At 45.7% G+C, this 25,087-nt stretch overlaps 1 protein-coding gene across 1 annotated transcript; it reads right to left on the minus strand.

Moving 5' to 3' along the window:
* Positions 1 to 14,073: 14,073 nt before the first annotated feature.
* Positions 14,074 to 14,442, minus strand: CIMIP3 (ciliary microtubule inner protein 3). The gene has a single exon (XM_084848351.1). It carries the CDS (start codon positions 14,440 to 14,442, stop codon positions 14,074 to 14,076), a length of 369 nt encoding a protein of 122 aa, XP_084704477.1.
* Between the last annotated feature and the right edge of the window lie 10,645 nt (positions 14,443 to 25,087).

The raw sequence follows: 25,087 nt of genomic DNA on the forward strand, positions 1-25,087 counted from the left end.
AGAAATTAAAGTGTTCTTGTTCCCTGCAATTTTGCTGTGCTGTTTCTTTTGGATTGCTTTTATTCTCTAACAATAGAAGCAATCCAGAAAAATTGGGCAGGAGCCAGTGCTTTGGGCAGGGTCACTGGGCTAGCATAAGCAACCTCTAGTGCAACATCAATAATGTAGGCTACTGAAAACTGCTTAGAAATATTTTTTAAATATGGTATGTGGTATATAAATCAATTAAATAAACAAACAAACAAATAATACGCTGGCACGATGGGTTTCTCCAGAAAGCCCATTGCAACCATTGCTATTGGCACTGCGGTAGGGGTTGCTTACACTAAGTGGAACGGCAGTGTTGGATACTGCCCTTTGTCTCCCCCTGTCAGATCAACAACTTCAAACCACCACTCAGTCCTCACAGCAGTTTGGATCCTTCCTCACACATCCAACAGGAATAGACACTCAGCAGCACAGGGCCATTTTGGAGGAGGTCTCTGTTTTCTGCAACCCAGTGTGAGAAGATGTGTATCCTTGGGCCAGCCCTCCTCTTTTGTTACATATCTGTTCCAGACTAAACCTGCCCAGCTTTTCTCACCATTTCCTCATAGGTTTTGCTACCCAAACTCTTCATGAACTCTATTGCTTTTTTTCATCCTTTCCAATTTCTCTTCATGTTCTCTAAAATGTAGTTACCCTGAACCTGATTGAATAAAATATTATCAAGGTATCAATTTGAATAGCAAATTGCATTTTTGACAAATTGTACCTTTCCACCACCTGGCCATAAAAGCTTTCTCAAATCATTCACCAGGGGATGGTGCCGATATACAATTAAGAATGAAATGTTGTGGGAATATTTTTCTTCCTTTGCACATTTTTTTTGGGGGGGGAATAAAGAGACAAGACACAAGTATTTGGTATCAAATTCGGGCCACATTTATTTAAAATCTGTAAAGGGGAGATCTGGGACAGGCCACTAAACTATGCCAGCAACTAGGTAGGCAATATAACGGGCATAACGTTCTCTGCCTGATGAGTGGAGTCAATAAGATTGCCACCCCCAAGGTCTACCCCTTTTGGGGAAGGGAGGCCTTCCCGTCACCCCCTCCCAGGCAGCAAAACACTGGGTGGGTGAGGTGAGTTGGCCTCACAGGTAACCCTTATCCCCCTGCCGGGGCCACAAAACCCTGAGCAGGAGGCCTCAGGCATTACCTGTCACCAAAACAGTGCCTCAGAATGCTCACCATCCCTGTTCTCCACAGCAGTGCCCGTCCCTAGCAGCCTACCTGGAACAAAATGTGACCAAATTAACCTAACCATACAATATGAATCCAAATCTGCCTAAGGGACACCCCCGCCCACTTACTGTGTGAAGTATGCCAAAAGACTCACAGCTCACGGCCAATCAGACTATGAGCCAAAAATTCCTACTTGGCCCCCAAAAGGGCGACCAGCAAAACCAACGCTGCACACAGGAAGGGAGACCCACTTCAAAGAGGAGGGAGGGAGGGAGGGGCTCGGAGAGCTAAAATGCTTCTCAGACCCCTCCCCCAAACTGGTGGCACCATAAGGTGACTGCCAATGGCGATTGCCCATGTCTCTCCTCCCCCACACACCTGCAACAGCCCCCCCACCCCCCGCAGCCAGGCAAGCCAGACACAGGGTAGGGTATTTTGTGTTCTTTAGAGCTTTTCTACATGGGGTATTTATTGTGCGCTCATGATTCCTTACTCACGGTTGTTTACATGTTCTTAATACAACATTGAGATCCTCCACTTTTGCCTCTTTTTTTAAAGAGAACTTTCCTGGGTGTTTTTTAGAGTGGGGAAAATGGGCTATTATTTCTGAAAGCAAAAGAAAAGGTATTTTCTTTCTTGTGTAATTGCAATACTTCACTATAGCACAGCGCCACCTAGAAGTTATGTGGGGGGAAAGCAGAAAAGGAAAGCTCTTTGTGTAGAGCCAGATCTCAGTTATCTGACAAAACCAAAAGTAGATACAACAATTAACAGCCTCATGTAGAAAAGCTCGTAGTCTCTCATATTTTTCAGTAATCACATCATTTCATTTATTATCATACATGCCCACTCATATCTTCACATAGTGGGGTGCCTTCCTAACAATATTCTATAGAGAAGAGTCAAACCTTTGAAACATCTAGCCCCACTCACCCAACAATAAGTATTTTAGAAAATTGCAGCAGATCTTGAAAAGAATTCATGCGGTCTAATGGACAGAGAACTGGATCCTGCTTTTGCCAGGAAACCACTGGCTCTCTTCACACCTGAGTTTTTTAGCAGGATCGTTCTTCTTTAATCATTGGTTTTCACGGGAGCTTTAGATGATGCCGCTTCTCTCCTGCTGCTATCTCACAACTTTCCTTCCCTCTTCCCATGTTACCTGAGAATGGGGAAAACCCAGCATTTTCTGTGCTTGTGATAGAAATCAACATTTCCCCCCTGTGTATTTTCCCTTTAGCGCTTTGTCCCGCTTTATGTGGCTGTGTGCTAGGGGGTGTTGCTGGGCAGTGTTGAATAACATTATCATGACAACAAATTGGTGGGAAAGGGGAGCAGATCACTGACCACTTCCGGTGACCATTTCTGCCTCTCTCCCATTCCACTATGGGCTCCGTGATCCCCTTGAACACAGCAATGCTTACTTCTGAGTAAACTCATTGGCTGTAAGGCCTTCCTTTCCTGGGAATAAGTGGCATTGAAATCTGTGTGGCTTGCTTCTGAGTAGGCATGCATAGGAGTGCACGGTAAGTCTACTTAGAGAAGCAGTCTTAAGGTCTCCCATTCCCTTCAGTACATTTACTTTGAATCTCCCCTTCCCATTGACTTCACTGACTGCTTCTTCTCCCTTTTGCTCACCAGATTGATGGGCTTTTTTCTTCCAAGGGTGGATGGAGGAGTTTCCGTTCTCAGTCATGCAGGAGAAAGGCTTGAGAGTTAGGATTTCAGTGGGTATTAAAAGTGCCTTTTCTCCCCCCCCCCCGAATAAATTAATCATGCAGGGCTTGGAATGGCCATTTTTAATAGTTTCCTTTTTGGGTATGGAGTCGTTTTAGGCAAAGAAGTAATGCTGAGGTGATTTTCCATAGTACTCCCTCCCACCTAGCCAGCCACTATCTCTTCTAGCCCACCTTGTAGGGTCGCTGGGAAGCCAGAATAAGGGGAAAGAGCAACAACAGTGCGGGGGGGGGGGGAAGCAAGCCAGGTCTAATGAAGAAGGTATTCCTCCTGAAGTGGTCGCCAGGGGCAGGGGGAGGGGCTGCTGGGGGTGGCTTGGTGCACTGACTGTATACAAGTCCATTTGTGGATTTCTTACTTCTGTAGTTGGGAACCCGGAAATTGGTATACCCTTCAAACTCAGTAGTGCAAGCAATATATTGCACTTAATTCCATCACATACTGACATATTTAGCAGAGAAGGACTGGCAGCATCAGCAACCTTGGAGTAAGCTACCGAGAAGACTCTCTCTCACTTGGAGGAAGGAGGAGACCAGCTCCCATAGTCTGCTATCCAGATCACTAGAAGGGCTTTCGACTTCCCTCCTGCTGTGGAGGAGTGGAGGGACGGGGCAGAGCCATCAATCACGTTAATGAAACCAATGATCAGGGGAGGGGAGCAGCCCCCTTCTGTCCTGATTTTTCCATGCAGCTCCGCCCAGCCATGAAAAGATATAATGCAGAGGGACGCGCTATTAGAGTTGCCTGTATACAGGGCCAGCGTAAATCCCAGAAAGGATCTGGAATCAAAAGGACCGGTTTGTAGTGGGATAAAATGCCAGGTGTGAAGAGAGCCACTGTGTGGCCAGAGAAAAACTACATGATGCTAAGTTGTCCCCGCGCTCCCCCCGCTCCAACTTGGATCTCAGGTTTGCTTTTCAAGTTTGCTGTGCATGCAGTATCTTTGGAAGGAGCAAGTCACATCAAGGAGTCAGGTACAGCAGAGTGCAGGACAGTTCATGACACATTTCTGTCGGTTGTGTTATAAGTAGATTAAGGCCAAGAGGAAATACCTGTTTATAGCAGAGGAATTACCATGTCCGCTAAGAACTAGGGATAGCCCTTACGCAATTATTTTATTTATTTATTTATTTCAATGCCACCCAATAGCCAAAGCTTTCTGGGTGGTTCACAAAAATTAAAACCACAAATTGTAACATAAAACAATATAAAATATGAAAGCTTAAAACCACAATATAACAGTACAACCAGAATAAAACCTAGCAGCAATGCAGAGATTTAAAATACAGATTGAAAACCCCAAAGCTAAAAGACTAGGATGCTAAAATGCTAAAATACTTAGAGAATAAAAAGGTCTTCACCTGGCAGCGGAAGGAGTACAACGAAGGTACCAGGCAAACCTCTCTAGGGAGCTCATTTCACAGCTGGGGTGGCACAGCAGAAAAGGCCCTCTTCCTGGTAGCCTTTTAGGGGACTTCAGGAGATTCCCTCCTATTTGCCAAGGACCTGCTGAATATCAAAATTCAGCCCTTGGTTATCCTAAACTGAACTTGGTTTAGGCTAGAAGTTACTCTCCATCCAATAATTTCCCTCTTACCTTCTGGCTATTCCCCCAGGGCGGCCTTCATCTCTTGGAAATCCCTTGGCAGTTAATCTGTACCTTATAGATGGGGATAATTTAAATGTTGCCCAATCTAATGAGAGTCAGGTAATGTTTTTTGTCTTTCTGTAATGATTTCAGATCACCTAAGCACAGTATCTTAGCTTGGATGGTTATTTTGCACGGATAGCCCAATTTTATATTAGCATAAAAGGGCAAGCATAGCAAATGTTGCTTGATAAAATTTCTAAGCTACTGTGGGATGCTTTGCAATGCACGAAAGTCCTCATGAGATGAACTTGCCTACGTTCATGTGGGTGAAGTATCAAGTGAACTGAAATGCACACTTTACAGGTAGTGCTGCAGTTATAGCAGCCCTTCCTGGAGCTGCTTAAACACCTGCCTGGCATTGCAGCAATCACACGTAACCAAATCTGGTTGCCTTTCTGATCCACATGCCACTTCCTCCTTGTGAAGATTTATTTATTTATTTAAAATATTGGCCACCTTTCAGGGCAGGCTCTGTCCCAAGGTGGCATGAGACAATAAAACACAGAATAAAAACTAGTGCAGTATTAAAAATGGTAAAAACACAATAAAAACTGCATCAGCAACAGTCTAAAAAACAGCAAACACCAGCATAAAATAAAACTTAAAACAGGCAACTGCATCCACAACCTAGTCCAATAAAACATAAACAAGAAGGCCAGAGTAAAGTGGTACATTTTCAGGGCTTTCTTAAAAGCCTACAAGGATGGGGCCTGGCAGACCCCCGATGGCAACTTATTCTAGAGGTGTGGGGCCACAGAAGAAAAGACCCTCTCTCGTGTAGTTGTCCTGTACAACTAGGGATGGACGAAAGGGACTTACCTTGTCCCGCAGCTTGCTTCGCTGTGGGGGGGAGGCGCTTCGGTTCTCCCCCCGAAGTTCAGGCGAGGGGGGGAGGTGCCCCGCCTCGCCCAGATGAAATTCAGGCTGGGGGGGAGGCGCCCCATCCCTCGCCGCCGAAATTCAGGCCGGGGAGGAGCGCCCCGTCTACCCGGCCGCGAAAAAAAAAAGTAAAGTAAAAACACACACACACACACCCGTGATAGGCTACGTAACGATTTACGTAGCCTATCACGGCTAGATTTCCAAAGTCAGCCGTGATAGGCTATGTAAATCGTTACGTAGCCTATCACGGGTGTGTGTTTTGTTTTGTTTTTACTTTCCTTTTTTATTTTGCAATGGTGGTGCCGGCAGCCGGTCAGAAGACCGGCCGCCGCCACCGCCCCCGCCGAAACGCCGCCGAAACGCCGCTGGGACCCACCACCGAGAGGGACATTCACATGAGGTAAGCCCCATCCGGGGGGGGGGGGGCGGGGGGCCGGCGGAGAATTTCACCACCAATTTCGGGGGGCCGAATGCGTTGGCATTCGGCCTCCTGGAGATTTGTGGAGAAATTCTCCGCCATCCCTATGTACAACTAATGCTCTCACAGGTAGGCAAATGAGAGGAACTCTCTTGCTGATCCAGACAGGCTGATATGGGTGAAGGTGGTCCTTCGAGTAATTTGATCCCAAATTGTTTAAGGCATGAAAGGTCAAAACCAGCACTTTAAACTGGGCTCCGAAACACACCAGTAACCAGTGCAGCTGGCACAGACAATATAGGCATTACATGATCAAATTGCCTTGCCCCTGCCAACACTTGGGTTGCCACTTTCTGCACCAGCTGGAGTTTGTGAACTAGGGATGTCAGAGAATTTCACCACGAATCTCGGGGAGGCTGAATGCCAGCGCATTCGGCCCCCCAAAATTGGTGGCGAAACGGTCTGCCTCCCCCCCAGGACGGGACTTACCTTGGGCGGATCTCCCTGGCGGTGGCGGTTCGGCGGTGGCAGCGGCGGCCAGTCTTCTGACCGGCTGCCGCCATTTCCAAGTTTAAAAAAAAAACAAAAAACGTGATAGGCTGTGTAAAGATTTACGTAGCCTATCACGGCTAGATTTTTTTAAAAAATACTGTGATAGGCTATGTAAATGTTTACGTAGCCTACTAGGGATGGGGGAGAATTTCTCCCCGAAACTTCGGGGGGCCGAGTGCCAACGTGTTTGGTCCCCCGAAGTAGTTTCGGGGAGAAATTCTCCGCACCCCCCCTGCCCCCCGCACCCCCCCCGGGACGGTTCTTACCTTTCCCGAAAGTCCCTCCTGGCGGCGGGTCCCGGCGGCGGTTCATCAGGTCGACAGGGGCAGAGGCGGCAGCCGGTCTTTCGACCGGCTGCCGCCACCGCCATTCCAATAAAAGTTAAAAAAAACCCCACGCCCCCGTGATAGGCTACGTGACGATTAACGTAGCCTATCATGGCTAGATTTGCAAAGTCAGCCGTGATAGGGTACGTTAATCGTCACATAGCCTATCACGGGTGACTTAAAAAAAAAAAAAAAAAAAAAGCGCGTACGGCTAATGGCGGCCCCCATAGGGAGCCGCCATTCACGTTCCTTATTTGGTCGCTGTAGTCTACGTAAAGATTACGTAGACTACGGCGAAAATAAGGGCAACGCTATAAGGCCAGAATTCCGGGGGGGAGGGACGGGGCGCCTCCCCCACAGCCAGGATTTTTTGGGGGAGGGATGGGGCGCCTCCACCCCGGCTAGAATTCCGGGGGGGAGGGACGGGGCGCCTCCCCCCGGCCAGAATTTTGGGGGGAGGGACAGAGCGCCTCCCCCCCACCGCGAATCAAATTTCGTAAAAGTTAAGTGACTTTCGTACATCCCTATTCTGAACTGTCTTCAAAGGCAACCCCACGTACAGCACATCACAATAGTCCAGCCTGAATGTCACTAGTGCATAAATGAGGCAAGGTCCATCCTCTCCTGGCAGGACCGCAGTTGGCATACCAGCCTAAACTAGTAAAGCACACTCCTCAACACTGCAGCCACCTGGGCTTCCCCAGTTAGCGCAGAGTCCAGGAGGGCTTCCAGACTATGCAGTTGGTCTTTTAGGGGAGTGCAACCCATCTAAGACCAGTTGTAAGCCCCCGTCCTGAATAGTTGGTTTCTAAGTTGGTTTCTGGTGTTTAAGAAAGGTTTGGAAACTCATCTTTTTGAGTAGGAGGGCAGTGGTTGGTTGTTTCTGAGGTAAAGTAAATTGATGGCTTTATGTTTATTTGAGTTATTAAGACTAGTGTTATAATATTGTATTTTGAGCTAAGTTGTATTAGAATTATTGTAATTATGTGTTTTAAATTGTTAAGTTATTTCTGCTTTGTACTGCAGTTTGTAACAAAGCACATTATTATTATTATTATTATTATTATTATTATTATTAATAATAATAATAATTCTCAACCCACAGTACCTCCATTTTGTCTGGATTAAGTTTCAGCTTGTTGGGCAACTGCGAACTCAAAGGATATTTGCATGAGGAAATTCGGCACCACTATACCTATGATCCACCCTTAAACAGTGTGTTAAAGTAGATACAAAAAGAAATTCTGGAGCAAACTGACATCCAATCAACTCAGAACCCTCCTGATAATAAGATGTTAGAAACTAGAGGAAGCAACACCTCATCCTGTCACTTCAGTAGCAGAGCAGAACCTTAGATATGCCTCTACCCCACTCCAGTTCCATCCTTACAAAGTGAGAACACACCCAAGAGGTCTCAGGCAATCAGGTTGCTCTGTCTTCCTCCATCCCTCAATAGTTAAGGCAGCCTACTGCTGATCTCTTGTTTGTGGGCCTTCAAAAGTCCCGGAGCCAATCCTGCTACAAGTATCTATTTTAATGGTCCCTATAATAAAGATGTTTCTGATGCAGAAATAGCTGATGTGAAATCCAGTGTTATCAATGGTTAGGCTGTTTCCCGCCTCCCAGCTGAGCAGAGCAGAGCAAGCTGCTCCAGCTGGTCCAGGGACTACAGAAGCAGGCAAGCTCCCAGAGAGCGAGCGAACAGAGCGAGCGAACAGGGGGAGCAAACAGGAGTTGGCCAGGGGAGTTGCAGTGGTTGAAGAGACAAAGGAGACAAAGGAGACAGAGGCTAAGAGGTAAGTGGGTTGCAGGAAGCCCAGGGCGCTGCCCTTTATCCTTCTGATTGGCTGTGAGCTCACCAGGTGCTTCTGAGAGCTCCAACTGAATTGGAGGGGTGTGGCCTGAGTACTCCCAGCAGCTGACTGGGCGGGAAGCTTCAGTCTGTTTCCCGCCTCCCAGCTGAGCAGAGCAAGCTGCTCCAGCTGGTCCAGGGACTACAGAAGCAGGCAAGCTCCCAGAGAGCCAGCGACCAGAGCGAGTGGACAGGGGGAGCAAACAGGAGTTGGCCAGGGGAGTTCGGCAGGGGAGGTCAGGGGGGAGGCCCCTAACATTTTTTTTTATTTTTTTACTAACTTTTTTTCATTTATTTGTCTTGTAACACACACTTCCACACCAGTGGGACTCTGCTTTTAACCTCTACTGAGTAGAGGAGCAGGCACAGGCTAGTCTAGAACAATCACAAAGCTAGACACAAAAAGGGAAAAGAGGCTATGGAAGGACAAGACTCTCCAGTGGTGGTGACCTGCAAGGTGTGTGCAATGTTTGTTTTCTTGCCTGAGAACAACATGGCCTACACCTGCAACAAGTGCAAGTTGATCACGCTGCTGGAGGAAAAAGTAAGTGGACTGGAGCGGCGACTGTTGACCCTCCGGGGAATAAGAGAACACGAAGAGTTCTTGGACAGAATGGGGGAACTACAGCAGCAAAGGGCAGACCAGAAGCTTGAAGAGCAACAGCAAGATGAGGCAGTGGGAAATGCTGAGGTGAAGAAAAATGGAATAGAGGATACTCCTTGGAAAACGGTGACAGTTAGGTGAAGAAGAACTAGATACCACTCTGCACCAGTGGAAGCAGTGGAGCTGTGGAACCGATTCCAGGTACTTGCAGATGAGACTGGAGGACAGCCTGCAGAGGAAGAATCACAGGGGAACCTGCATGAGAGTGAGCAAGAGGCTAAAGGTCAGTCAAACAGAGGCGATGAAACCCAGGCCTACAAGAAGAAGAAGAGAAGAGTGGTAGTAGTGGGAGACTCCTTGCTGCGTGGGATCGAGACCCAAGTATGTCGCGAAGACCCATGGACTCGCCAGGTATGTTGTCTCCCGGGAGGACAGATTAGAGACGTGACTGAAAGGTTGCCTGCACTCATAAAGCCCACTGACAGGTATCCCTTTCTTCTCATCCATGTGGGAACAAATGATACCGCCAAGCGGAGCTACGAAGAGATCACGTCAGACTTTGAAGCTTTGGGAAGGAAACTCAAGAACTTTGGGGCCCAGATAGTTTTCTCATCCATCCTTCCATTAGTTAGAAGAGGGATAGAAAGGGAATGAAAAATACTCCGGGTGAATGACTGGCTACGAAGGCGGTGCCGACGAGAGAGATTTGGATTCTGGGACCACGGGCTATACTTCCTGGAAGATGGGCTGTTGGCAAGGAACGGGTGGCACCTCACAAAGGATGGGAAGAATGTGTTTGGCCACAGCATGAAGAACTTCATCAGGAGGGCTTTAAACTGAATCCCACGGGGAAGGGAGATGTAATGTTGGGGGTAACAATGGACTTAGGCGCATGCACTGCAATGGAGAGAACAGCTCTGATAGTGCCCAATAATAGTCTTCAGACACATGTAGGAAGAAAGCCAGACTATGAAGCACATGGTCTTCGATGTCTATATACTAATGCCCAGAGTATGGGAAACAAACAGAACGAACTTGAACTCTTAATACAAGAGGGAAATTATGACCTGATAGGTATAACTGAGACTTGGTGGGATGACTCTCATGACTGGAATACAGCAATTGAAGGATATAACTTGTTCAAAAAGAACAGGAGGAACAGAAAGGGAGGTGGGGTTGCACTGTATGTGAAAAATACATATCTCTGCACAGAAATACAGGAGGAGGAGCTTGGTAGCCCCATCGAGAACATCTGGGTTGGAATAAATGGAGCAAAGAATAAAAGGAACCTGGTGGTCGGAGTCTACTACCAGCCACCCAATCAAGGAGAAGACAAGGATGAAACTTTTGAAAAGCAAATAGCCAATGTTTTAAGGAAGCATGAGGTAGTAGTAATGGGGGACTTCAATTTCCCCGATATTTGTTGGGAGACAAATTCTGCAAAACATGGCCCCTCCAGGACATTCCTGACTTGTGTGGCGGATAACTTCCTCCTACAGAAAGTAGAGGAAGGAACTAGAGGATCGGCTATCCTTGACTTGATCCTAACCAACAGAGATGACTTAGTGGATCAAGTAGCAGTTACAGGAACTCTGGGGGAAAGCGACCATGTTGTACTTGAGTTCTTGGTTCTAAGGGAAGCAAAAGCCGAGTGTAGTCAAACGCGTACCCAGGATTTTAGGAAAGCTGATTTTCATAAACTCAGAACAATGATCAGTAAGGTCCCATGGCAAGCGATGCTAGCGAGAAAAGGAGTCCAAGATGGGTGGGAGCTTTTAAAAAAGGAAATTCTCAAGGCACAATCACAAACAATTCCAACAAGAAGAAAAGGTGGAAGACAACAGAAAAAGCCAATGTGGCTTCACAAAAAGCTTAGGGATGACCTGAAAACAAAAAAGGACACATATAGGAAGTAGAAAGAAGGCCAAGTAACAAAGGAAGAGTACAGGCAGATAGCACAGAATTGCAGGGATGGCGTCAGGAAGGCTAAAGCTGAGAATGAGCTGAGGTTAGCAAGGGATGTTAAAAACAACAAAAAGGCTTTCTTCAGCTACGTGCATAGTAAAAGGCAGAGGAAAGAAATGGTGGTTCAGCTATTAAATAAGGATGGCAAAATGATAACAGATGACAAAGAAAAGGCAGAGGTGCTCAATTCCTACTTTGGCTCAGTCTTCTCCCCAAAGAGGGTCTATGACCCCCTTGGCAAAGGAGAAGTACAGGCTGAAGGGGCAGGATTGCAGCTTGAGATTGACAGGCATATGGTCAAGGAACACCTCATTACTTTGAATGAGTTCAAATCTCCAGGGCCAGATGAACTGCATCCTAGAGTCATAAAGGAACTGGCAGAAGAACTCTCAGAACCGCTGTCTATTCTCTTTGAGAAATCATGGAGGACGGGGGAAGTGCCAGATGACTGGAGGAGGGCTAACGTTGTCCCTATCTTCAAAAAGGGTAAAAAGGAGGAACCTGGGAACTACCAGTCAGTCTGACATCAATCCCTGGGAAAATTCTGGAGCAGATCATAAAGCAATCCATCTGGAAGCACCTTGACAACAATGCCGTGATTACTCAAAGCCAACATGGATTTGTCAAAAACAAGTCCTGCCAGACAAATCTGATCTCATTTTTTGATCAAGTAACCTCCCTTGTAGACCGTGGGAATGCTGTAGACATCATATACCTTGACTTCAGCAAAGCTTTCGACAAAGTGCCCCATGATATCCTGATGAGCAAACTAGCTCGAAGTGGGCTAGATGAAACAACGATCCGGTGGATCCATAGTTGGCTACAGAATCGGACTCAAAGAGTGCTTATCAATGGGACCTTCTCAAGCTGGGGAGAGGTAACGAGTGGGGTACCGCAGGGCTCAGTCCTGGGCCCAGTGCTCTTCAACATTTTTATTAATGACTTGGAGGAGGAGGTGCAGGGAATGCTGATCAAATTTGCAGATGACACAAAATTGGGAGGGATAGCTAATACTTTGGAAGACAGAAACAAAATTCAAAGTGATCTGGATAGACTGGAGCGCTGGGCAGAAAACAACAGAATGGCATTTAATAGGGACAAATGCCAAGTTCTGCACCTAGGAAAAAGAAACCAAATGCACAGTTACAAGATGGGGGATACGTGGCTCAACCACACTACGAGCGAGAAGGATCTTGGAATTGTTGTCGATCACAAGCTGAATATGAGCCAACAATGTGATGTGGCTGTAAAAAAGGCAAATGCTATTTTGGGCTGCATTCATAGAAGCATCGCTTCCAAATCCCGGGAAGTACTAGTTCCCCTCCACTCAGCACTGGTGAGGCCTCATCTGGAGTACTGTGTCCAGTTCTGGGCACCACACTTTAAGAAGGATGCAGACAAACTGGAGAGGGTTCAGAGGAGGGCAACAAAGATAATCAGGGGACTGGAAACAAAGCCCTATGAAGAGAGACTGAAAGAACTGGGGATGTTTAGCCTTGAGAAGAGAAGACTGAGGGGAGATATGATAGCACTCTTCAAGTACTTGAAAGGTTGTCACAGAGAAGAAGGCCAGGATCTCTTCTTGATCATCCCAGAGTGCAGGACACGGAATAATGGGCTCAAGTTACAGGAAGCCAGATTCTGGCTGAACATCAGGAAAAACTTCCTGAGTGTCAGAGCAATACGACAATGGAACCAATTACCTGGGGAGGTGGTGGGCTCTCCCACACTGGAGGCCTTCAAGACGAGGCTGGACAGCCATTTGTCAGGGATGCTCTGACTTGGATTCCTGCATTGAACAGGGGGTTGGACTTGATGGCCTTGTAGGACCCTTCCAACCCTACTATTCTATGATTCTATGAATATGTCACTAGAGTACTTAACAGCTCAATCCTATGCATGTTTAGACAGAAAAAAAGTTCTACAACTCCCAGCATGCCCCAGCCAGCCATAGGATTGTGGCCTGACACATAGTTTATTTCAGCTGCACTTTCCTGCTCTAGTTGCAACATGTCGAATTCCAGGTGCCACAAGAACATAAGAAGAGCCATGCTGGATCAGATGAAGGGTCCATCTTGTCCAGCATCCTGTTCACACAGTGGCCAACCGGTTGCCTGTGGGAAACCCACAAGCAGGACATGAGTGCAATAGCACCCTCTCAGCCATGTTCCCCAGCAACTGGTATACACAGGTGTACTGGTTCTGATACTGGAGGTAGCACATAGTCATCAGGACTAGTAGCCCTTGATAGCCTTCTTCTCCATAAATTTGTCTAACCCATTTTTAAAGCCATCCAAATTGGTGGCCATCACTACATCTTTGTGCAAGTCATCTGAGGCTTATAGACATGAGATGAGATCCACAAGTCCCCACTTGACTTCAAAAACTAGGGAAAGCAAAGTATATATGGCTTCTGCTTTTACTTTCTCCATTTCTCTGGGGAACAAAAAACACTTAAATGAGGCAATACAGAGAAAAAGTATCACCTCACTTGCTTTGTGTTCTGATGCTTTCACCTCTGTTTTGAACATGTACATCTTTTCCCCACCCGCCCCACCTTCTTTGTTATTGCATTCTGCTGACTCAAGTAAAAAGATGAAAAGGCAGCCAGCCCCTTTAATGGCTTTCTCTTCAGCACGGGCCTTGGTTTCGGTGCCAACCAAAGGTTCGCTAAGTGCCCTTTACTGTAGAACTTGGACTGTTCTGTTGCAATTCATTCCAGAAGTTCTGGTTGAAAGGCACATCTGTTCTGAAGCTCCTACAACACCTCCTTCTAGATGGTCTTGGAGAATGATTGAGCACAGAGTACACATTAGAATGCCCTTACACATGAGAGTGTCAGGCTAATTGCATGGCAATGTCAATGTTTTGTGCTTACTGTAGACACACCTGGCTTTTTCCCCACAATGCTTCTCCATTTCGGGATATTCACTCTCTCAACATCCAACACCTTCCTTGTGTGATCTGTGTCTCGGCAATACAGATAGCCACAGGTTGGTTTTTGTAAAGTGTAAAATGGAGTGTACGAATTGGAGTAGTTAGGGTTGTAGAAAGCAAAGCTAAGAGACTCAGACTTGTGTCCTCCAGGATGTATGACCACAGGGACATATTCAGAAACTAAAGCCTGCTCCATCTTGTAGCCCAGGGCTACTGGGAACTGCTTCTTAGGCTTGTGTGCAGCAGCTGATGACTGCGGCAATGCTTTGGCCGCTTTCTCCTCCTGTGACATCTTGCAGGCATTGACGCGCTATTTGGGTTTCATAGATGTTTTCGTCTGCAAAGAGAAAAGCCAAATGGAGAGGCAGACTGAGTCTTTATTTTCTATAGTGAGCTGCACGAGGGGCATCTTGAACCCCAGGCCAAACTAAAATATGACGGCAGAGGACCAGTCTGTAGAACAGTGTCTCCTGCTGAATTCCTAAAAAACAGCAAGTGGGGGGAATTTCAGGCGCATCATTGGTGAAGGGGAGAGGATGCTGAGCTCACACCTAATTGCCCTCCTTCTGATGCTTTAAAAGCCATTTCTCTCCCACTGGAGCTCTATAACAAAAACAAATTCCTGCTAGGAGAAAAATGGTAGAATATAAGCAGTTTCAGCTTTAAAAAATTGGAGTGGGAGAGATTTCCCTTTCCCCTTCCTACCCACCTATGGTGCACTTTAAATCACCCACCTGTACTGTACAGGGAATACGTAGGACTCTAATGGGCCATTATGTCTAGTTGCATCTAGAGATGTACAACTGAAGCCATGGGGGGAGGGGGAGGAATGGAAATTTGGGAGAAATTGAAAAATATGTAACACTTTTTTTAGTGCTCTTTACAAATCCAAAGTCACTTTGTGACTTTGGGAACTTAAAATGTATTATGTATAGATTTGCCCATAAAATTATTAAAATTAAAAATATTTAAAAGTAAATTTGGTAAATTTATAATTTTCATTAAATAAGCCATGGTGGGCTGTTTGATCATGCAAACCAGCCCTATGAGTTAACCTAGGTTAATTCATGCGAACTGGCCGTATGAGTTAACCTACTACACTTTGCTACTACACTTTGCCTTTACCTCTCTCTGGTACCCAATTTCCCTTTTTCTTCTATTTCTTCTACACTCAACCATTTGTCTTTCTTGTCTCTTACTGTATCTGTTTGTTCCAGTAGCCTTCAAATGAAAAACCCTTTCCCCCTGTGTTGGGTGGGCTAGAGTAGGGAAGAATGGTAAGTTATTGAGCTATCTCTATTATTTGATTGCTTACATTTTATTAAAACCAATAAAAATCTTAGGAAGAGCAAGTCAAGCCCGTCAGGCAAAAAATGAAGCGGTGTAGGAGTTCTCCATTCAAACACTTGAGTCTGCCTCAGACTGGAAGAAGAGAATTTATACTGACAGCCACTGATGTGGGATGGTGGGTGGGTGGGGTGGGGTTCGAAAATCAGAATTTCAGATTTCAAATTTGATTTTTGAAGGATATTTTTTTTAAAAAAAACTAAACTAAAACCCTAAGTAATAAGTGTTTACATTTTAGGGCACTAATGCCAAGTATTAACTTTCTAATACAGGTTTATATCCTGGTGGGCTTTTTTCTAAAATCCTAAATTTAAAAGGATTCGTAATTAGATGAAATAAAAATTATAAAGCATTTTGAACATTTTTAAAAGACTGGATGTAATGGGAAGAATCTACAAGCATCTATTGTATTAAAACCAACAAAAATACCCAGAGATTCTATGATCCAGTATTCTCTTTCTTCAATCCGGTGCCCAGTTCTGTTAGTTTTGCATTTGTTAATGCCAATGATTTGAAATCTTTGTGTGAGAACTATTTTTTCATTGTTACTTAACTGACTAATATTAAATAAGATCCCCACCCCTAAATTGATGCTTGTGCTCAGGGTGACTGTAAAATGGAAAACAGTTTCCACCTTGTGTTGATTATCCTATTTACTTGTGCATCTTAAACTCTGACAGCTCCTGTGTTTATTTTAAAACCTTGGTAATGTGTTTTCTACTTTCCATGACGCGCTGAGCTTATTAGGCAGAATTATTTTAGGCCTCCAGATCTGGCTCTGCCTGCTGCCTTGTAAAGCTATTAATCCTGTAACAAGGGAAATCAGGGAGTGTTTGTGTAATGCAATGAATGTCCATGAAGCGTGGGAGTCAGCGCAGTGGAATTACCTGCCTTTTCTTGAAAATGAGGGGCAGAACCTTAGACCTGTTCTTTCAAGCAACAGAAACACAGGATCCCAATCTTGACCCCACCCCCCACCCCCACTTGTTTCTGAAAGAAAAATCCTGCACTCAAAGGCACACCACATGATTAACATCACATGTAGCTTGGCCCTACCTGGTCATATAGATTGGTTCCACACTTGAGTGGCCCTTTAGCACTGCCCTGCCATTGTTTTTCTGTAATCAGCAGAAAGTGGAATTAAAATGGTGGTTCCATATGGCATTTCAAAAAGCACCATTTTCCCCACAAAAACCTGTCCATGTTCATCGCAGTGGACAAGGTCCTACTATATATTTAAGTTATGTAAAGGCAGCTTCCATTCAGCAAAAGTCTCACCTTTCCCTGCCATTGCCCCTTAAGTAGTAGTTGTTTCCTCCCTTCTCCTTTTGTTTTAAAGGGACTAATTAGTTTCATCCCATTCACTCACCATGGCTGTGGTGTTCCTGAATGGTCACTTAATTAATCACGTTATGTTTGATTGATTGATTGATTGATTGCATTTATATCCCGCCTTTTTTCCTCTTGCAAGGAACCCAAGGTGGCTTACATTATCCTCCTCCTCTCTGTTTTATCCTCACAACAACAACCCTGTGAGGTGGGTTGGGCTGAGAGTCTGTGACTGGCCCAAAGTCACCCAGTGAGCTTCCGTGGCCAAGTGGGGACTAGAACCTGGCTCTCCCGGCTCCCAGTCCGTCACTCTCACCACTACACTACACTGGTTCTCCTTGAGATGTTCCTTGGAGGAGGCTTTAATTATTGGTTTCTTCTTTGCAATAAGAACAACTGCTTTATTCACAAATCAAGTCTGAAATATCAGAGCATGGAAAACATGGAATACAAGGATTTGGCAATGCTACCAAGTGCTTCCAGACAAAGGGGTCATAGCGCTATTAATTAGAAGGCATTGTGTAGCTATTTTGTCTTTTTCTCCTTAGCAGGTTTTCTGTGGAAAAAGAAAAGTCAAATGAAGCCATGGAAAAATACAGGAGGATTACAAATGGAAGACAACAACTTCTAAAACACCCATACAATTCCTTGAAAGGCAGAGCAATGGCATGATAAAAAACCTCATCTGAAGCACCCATCATTTGGATTTTCCATGAAAACTGAGTGAACAAAGGATGTACATTCCAGAATAAATAGCCAGAGTAGAAATAACCAAATTCATATCAGAAAAATCCGCTTTCCATTTCCTTGAATCTTTTAGATTCCCTAATAGAAAATGTCAATTCCAGCAGATTAGCATTCCATTGTTTTCCGTGTTCTGCAGGTGTCTGGTATTATTTCAAAGTCCACAAGTTGAGAGGTATGTAATATGCCTCCCTCACATGCACTCAGCTGGAAACATGTTTAAATACCGAAGACAACCCTGACAAAACACACTGTCTTATAAGAAGCACTGCCATACCGTCAGCTAAGAAAGGAGATATAAAAAAAATCTCAAAAATAGAATCCAAATATATTAAGATTCACTTGGTGAAATACATATATACATATATAATCTTTTCAAAGCACTCCATAGGACCAAATTGCAAGACAAATAGTTCTCAGTATTCCCATATTCATTAGAGCAACCAACAGAGCTGCAAAATATCGGGTGTTTCCTAACACAACGTATTTCCTGGATTAAGTAGCAAGCTTTCTGTTCACCCCGTTCAAAGCCTGCGGCAACTAGTAAAGTGCTCATAAGAAATGACATGCACAACAAACCTCCCAGAAATACACACACAAACACCTTGGGGATGAAGTCATGGGAACTAAGAAACAACCCATACAATTAATATAATTAGGGTTACCACCTTTTCATTTTCTTTCCCTTTTCTTTTACTGGCCTGCTCCTGTGCTTTCTGACACACATACATTTAACAGAGGAAGCTTCTTCCTGGCATGGAGACAGGTTATTTTAAGTTTAAATTTAGGAACACAGGAAGCTGCCTTATATGGAGTCAGACCATTGGTCCATCTAGCTGAGTACTGTGTACACTGACTGGTAGCAGCTCTCCAGGGTTTCAGGCAGAATGTTTTCCCAGCCCTACTTGGAGATGCCAGGGTTTGAACTAGAGACCTTTTGCATGCAAAACATGAGCTCCACCATGGAGCTAGGGAGTCAAGTGCTGTTAGAGACCTAACTGCAAGGGCAATAAAAAGGGGGCAATAAAAAAAACACTTCAGCATTGTGTTCGAGGGCTGACTCTAAAGACCATTATGTACCGGTGAGTGCCCACAGGGCAATACATGTGAAGAACGAACAAAAAACCAAAGGAATTTTCTGATCACAAAAAAACCAAAGGAATTTTCTGATCTACTCCTACTTGGAGATTTTTCTCGCAAAGCCCCTGTAGAGTTTACAGTCCATGACAACATCTTCCCTACTGCATAGGAATTCCACAGGAATTTCTGCAGCAAAAACGACAAAGAGTCCTCTGACACCTTAAAGATTGACAGATTTATTGTGGCATAAATGTATGATGGCATATACCTCTACTGTGGAGGAACCTTATAGTACTGGAATCAGTTCCAAGTTCCATCTGCACCAAGATAAGGTTTCTAAGACCTGTAGGTTTTCTACAGCGTTAATACACACTAAAGAACTTCAATATCATGCAACTGAAATCTGGGGGAGCAAAAGAGTTAATGGTAAATATTTTGAGGCAGCTCCCACTACCATTTGCCACTTCTTGGAGTCATTCCTGATCCCAAGATTCTGGTGGACTGTAAAATGATCACGAAACAGAAATTGGGATGGGACTAGATGAAGAGGCAGAGCTATGCGGATAGGGGCATACTTGATTAGTGACTCCCATTTAATTTAATGAGAGAAAGCAAACACGTGAGAGCACAGCAGGGGAGGCTAAACTTGCCTCAGACACAGGGTTTACCATTGTGCAGGTTCGGCTCTTATCCAAAGATATCCCTTTGTGCATCCCTTTACTTTTTCCCACAGATGAGAACTGGCTGCCATTTACCATTATGGGGAACAGTGAAGTGTGCTATGCTTGGGGAAATTGTTGCAATGAAGGTAAAATCTTCCTTCCACCCGTAAGATTCAATGTCCTGGACTCCACTGAGAGGTTCTGGCAGGGTCATGCCATGTGTGAACAGACATATTGTGCCTCTAAAGGATGAAGAGACATATTGTACCCATAGAGATCCCTGCCCTTCCTTCATATGTTCTACTATGAACTAATTCCTAGAAATAATAACAATAATAATAATTCCTATCTAACAATGGGGAACACCAAGGATTGCATCACAACCATTTCCAAGAATATATTAACCAAGAATGACAAGAAAATAGACTGCAGAAAAAGATCTTGGGTGAGCAAGCCCACTGCCCATGAAATGCTTCACATACCAAAAAGCTACGTAGATGATGGTTCAGGTATGTCCAGACTGAATCGCTCTGTTGTAGTTCAACATACTGCCTCTGAAAATGGAGGATCCATTTGCTAGAATGGCTAATAGCCCTTGATATAGCTATCCTCCATGAAATTGTCCAGTCCTTTCTTAAAGCTGTCTAAGGGCTTCTTCACACAGAGCTTTTATTCTGCTATTGAGATTCCTCAGTCAGGGAAGTTTGCGGGTCCTTTTCATGAAATCGTCAACCTTCAGGGCACATCCAGAGGTATTTCCTGGTTATTCCATCTTAGAAAGATCCAGAAAAAATGAACTATCTCTCCAAGCCCGATTGTTATGCTATGTGACGTTTCATTGATCTCTATGGATCCTTGGAATTTAAAAACTTCCCCTCTCAGCAATCACGTGGTCGCCGTCTGGGAGCCCACTGTAAATGTGGAAAGGCTCCACAATGGGATGACTGTGGGTTTTTTCTTTAACATAAAGGCAGCTTAAGTTAGCGGCCATCACAATATCTTGTGATGGTGTGTTCTATCTATGCACTATTTCCAGAACATACTGTCCATAGAGTAACCCTTTCTGACAGAGGGGAAAACATTCTCCATGCTGTCCATGTGACAGCTTGCCACTGAATGCATCGCAAAGGGAACACTTCCTGCAAAAACATGGATAGATGTACCACTGATTAACAAACAGTGCCTGGCAAAGACACTCATGAGTAAGTCACCGGGTTGTGAGCAATGCATGTCAAGGAGAACACTATGAAAAGATTCAAGACGGGTAGCTTCTAGTGCTACCCAATCATTGCTCTTCCACTGTAAGCCAGAAGTGGAATTCTAATTGACTTTCCAAATTATTAGGAGTACGGTGCTTTTTCTATGAGTACATCTCACTACGTTCCACCCAGACCAGTGAGTGTGACATAGCTGCTGTGGGTGAGGCACAGCATGGCTAGTGTGGAAGCAGCTTAAAGAGAAAGTTCATATCCAGGCTAGAAGAAGGAAAACAAGTAGAACCCACCAGGTTTTAGTTCCAGGGCTTCTCCACATGGGGCTTAAATCGTGCTCCTTGCCTACCTCCAATTAAGACTGGTTTTTACTATTTTATCGGCCACTTTATAGAAAATAAAAGTGCCACTTCTACCCCTGAAGTGGGTAATCAGGAATCATGCCCACCTGTCTCGCCTCTGATCTTCATGCCTTCAAGGTTCCACTTGCATAGGAACCCATGCATGAACACCCAAATATGCATAGACTCCTCTGCACCGAGCCCACAGTACACAAAATTGGGATCCATCTTAAGGGAAGAGGGCAAAGGTGCAATTCAAGGGATGAGCTGCAGACTGTCTTTCTGTTAGCTGACCCAGGAGGAGGACTGGGGTCCTGAACACTCTCCCAGCCAGGAGCAAGAACTATAGCCTGCTTGGGAACAATGGCCGACTCATTAATGAGGTCCTACTTGGGACTGGAATGAGAAATGGGCACAGCTTAGAACAGGGGCAGGCAGACCTCAGGCTTGCAGGATCTACTTTGCTCTTTACTGGAACCTGTGACCCACCGTCTGCTAGAATTAGAATTCTGAGCCCAGGAATTTGTTTTGAGTACCAGAACGGAATGGAGCTCATAGTCTCTCCCCACTCCTGATTACCCCAAGGTTTCTTCATTTCAGCAGCAGTATAATTTAAGGCAGGAAGGGAGTCACTTTGCTGCTGCGATAGGTAAACAACTAAGAGTGAGAAATCCTTGCTGAGCTACTTCATGTCACTCAAACCTACCAGTAGATCCACCTTTTGCCCACCCTTGGCTTAGACGCTTCCCAGTGCCGGTTGAGTCCTTTCACACAGTGTGCCACTCCCAAGGGGCTGCTCCTCCTAGTGCCAGCCAAGTCTCTTTCCTGGTGCCGAGAGAGGCACTCTGTGCCACTCTCAGCACAGAGAAAGACAAAATGGGTGGGCTGATGACATCAGTGGATCTGATCACATGAACTGATGTCATTCAGCCAGTGGGGGCCAATTTGACCCCAACCAGATAGGGTTCTGCACGCCTGGCGTGAAGCTACCTATAGGAGGCAGAACTAAGGAGGGATCTGCTGAGCTGTTCCTGGAGTCAAGGAGGTAAAAAAAGTTTGGGTGTCTCAACTCACATTCCCTGCAAAGCTACATCTGCATTATCTTTATCTCTGGAGGACTGTTTGCACAGGGCTCCTGAGTTACGGCTATAGAACACTATTGTCCACAAACCAGGCACCACAGTTATATTTTATGGATGCTTTAACACTGTGATACATTAGCTTGGTTTGGAATATTCTGTATAGGCTGCAGACCTACGCACACTCTTAGGTAAGTTGAACTTAGTGGGACTTATTTCTAAGTACACATGCATCAGATTGGGCTATAAGTAGCCAAGTTGGCACTGTAATATGCTTTACCATGTTTTGTCCTAGAATGATCTTGTCCTACAATGATCTTACTAGGGAGCTGAAGTTAAGGAACAACAACTTATTCAAGGAGGGTGGCTTATTAGCAGATGAATTTACACTAGAACACATATCAAACTCCGCTTTCCCATTGCTCCAGTAATTACTGAATGACTACTATTTATCTTTTATGAAGCTCTTTTAATATTTATAGTGCTTTATGGTGCAATACTTCAAAGCATTTCATATACATTATACCAACAATCCTTACAACAACCTTCTAAGGTAGATCAGCATTATTATCCCCATATTGCAGATATAGAGCTGAAGAGTAAATGATTTGCCTAAGGCCACATAGGTCTTAACTTAAGGCAAGACTTGAACTGAGGAAACAAGCCAGTACCACCATTCCCACCACTTGGAGGCTGCACAATTCAGTGCTAGAGTCAGGGATACACTGTTTATCTGAACGCACGGTTGCTTTCAGGCCAAGGCAATAACAGTGCAATCCTGTGTATGTCTACTCAGTAATAAGTACAACTGGGTTCAATGGGAATTACTCCCAGGTAAGTGTACATTAGGGACCGTGGTGGCTTAGTGGTTAAGACGCTGAACTGCGGACTGGAAGGTCGGCAGGTCAGCAGTTCGAGACCCGAGTGCTGCGTGACGGAGTGAGCTCCCGTCTTCGGTCCGGCTCCTGCCAACCTAGCAGTTCGAAAGCAAGAAATTGCAAGTAGATAAATAGGTACCGCCTCGGCGGGAAAGGTAACAGCGTTCCGTGCACCTCGGTGTTCCGTCATGCCGGCCGCATGACCACAGAAGCGTCTTCGGACAGCGCTGGCTCTTCGGCTTAGAAACGGGGATGAGCACCGCACCCTAGAGTCGGACACGACTAGTTGGGGACACCTTTATGTACCTTTAAGTGTACATAGGGCTGCAGCCTAAGGATGCAATCCTATGATTGTTTAGACGAAAAGAGTCCTACAACTCCCAGCCCTCCCCAGCCAGCATGTCGAGCTTTTTTTCTGTCTAAACATGCATAGGATCGCGGCCTCACTCGCCTACATTCAGAGCGCTTGGATCCTCCACTCGCCCTCTGCCACCCTGTGCCTCGCTCCTTCGCTGCCGGTGAAAGCCCCGCTGTCTTTCGGATAACTTTCTTGCCGCGCAATCGAGGCACATTGATTAGGAAAGCCCCGCTGCCGGCTGCACGTGGCGCTCCGGACGCACTAAAAGGGGGTCACGGTCGGATCTTGACTCCCGCAAGGGCAGGGGCGACTGTGACGGGGAAGAAGGGCCTCCCTTCCTCCGGCTCCGCCCTCCTCCCCTCTTAAGCCTGTTAGCCCAGCCGGCTCCTACCTCCGAGGGAATCCTCCCCACGGGGCTCTCCTTGTGCGTCACCCTGCCGCTCCTCCCCACGAGGGAGCCCGCGCGCCTCCTCCTCTCGTTGTTCCTATGCTCCCGGAAAAGCGCAGCCAGAGGGCCGGGAGTGAACTGCCGCTGCGGCCGGGCGCATGGTGACTTGCGCCGTCTGGCGCAGCTTCCTCACGGCGGCTGGGCAGGGCGCTGCGCTGCGCTGGCCTGCAGGCCCGAGCCATTGTGACCAGGGGAGGGCGTCAGCTGGCGAGGCAGCGCCGGGTCCCTAAGGGGAAGCCCGTGGCTGCTGGGCGATCCTGGCTTCCGATTATGGACCGGGGCTTCAAGCGAGAAGCTGCCTTCCTTCCGCCGCGTTCTCGGACGCCCTGGTTCCCAATTCCACACGTAGGATCCCACAGGCTGAGGTTATGCGGTGAGACATCCCACACATGCTCAGAGGCACTCTTTTTCACACATTCTAGAGCTGGGCCCCGGTTCAAATAAGACCAGTTCGTTCGTGCTCCTAATAGAGTAGCGAAGGCAAGTCCTGCATCGCCTCATCTCCCGCTGCCCCGACGCTGTGGATTTCTTTGGGAGCATTAATAAACGTTGCCGCGCATCACAGAAATGCAGCAATTAATCTGTAGCAGCCAGAAAGTTAACAATGAACTTTAAAATATTAGAACTACACCCTTAACTGTGGGTTTGTTTGCCTCCCCCCCCCCCCCGTACTGTTTACTGTTGTGATGCTCTGTATTGTAGCATGGCTGGATGGAGCCTCATATAAATCATTTTGTTTCTTGGTTGGTTGGCTGTGACAGCCTATCATTCTTAAAAATCTTTAAAACGCGACTACACCCCTCTTGGGCATGCACCATATAATGTATATGCACAGCTGAGTTTCATGTGAATTAGCAGCATGGATAACCTGCGTCATGTCATGACAGATACTTACAGGAAAGGGAGTGTTGTGTTTTTATTATATAACCTCCCTGCTGCATTCTTACCAGTTTTGCAAATGATAAAACTGAGAACACTGTGTTCTTGTCACCACTGAGCACAGCATTGTTGCCTTTGCAGACTACACAGATCTGTGAATGAACACATACATGTGTTCTGTGCCTGCATTGTGTTTTCTTGAACCAATTGTTTCTCACTATAATTTCCAAGATGCTTGTACATAGTTCCAGAGTGTTTTGTTTTTGAACAGGCACCATATCATGTGTCCTTGATTTAATCCCCTCCTTTTTTGGTCCCCTCGCCTCTCATTACTTTTGTAAAGTCATCATCTTACCTTTGTAGCCCTCCCGTGTTTTCCCACCACATCTTCCATCTATTTTCTTACCAGAAAAAGAATCATTGAGGAGGAAAACATGGAATAGGTACACAATGCCTTTTGATTGCCACCCCTAAAGTTGTTGTGAGAATAGGCCCCGAGCAACATTTCTGATGTTTGTATGTATAACATATTTGAAAAGACAGTCCTTGTCTATCATGGGTTGGATCCTGACTAAATTAGA

Source organism: Heloderma suspectum, chromosome 4, assembly GCF_057233095.1.
Source record: "Heloderma suspectum isolate Gila_16-S chromosome 4, 16-S_ref, whole genome shotgun sequence".
NCBI classification, from domain to species: domain Eukaryota; kingdom Metazoa; phylum Chordata; class Lepidosauria; order Squamata; family Helodermatidae; genus Heloderma; species Heloderma suspectum.

Coding starts and splice junctions, on each gene's coding strand:
- CIMIP3 (XM_084848351.1), bottom strand. CDS start 14,442: ATGTCACAGGAGGAGAAAGCGGCCAAAGCATTGCCGCAGTCATCAGCT.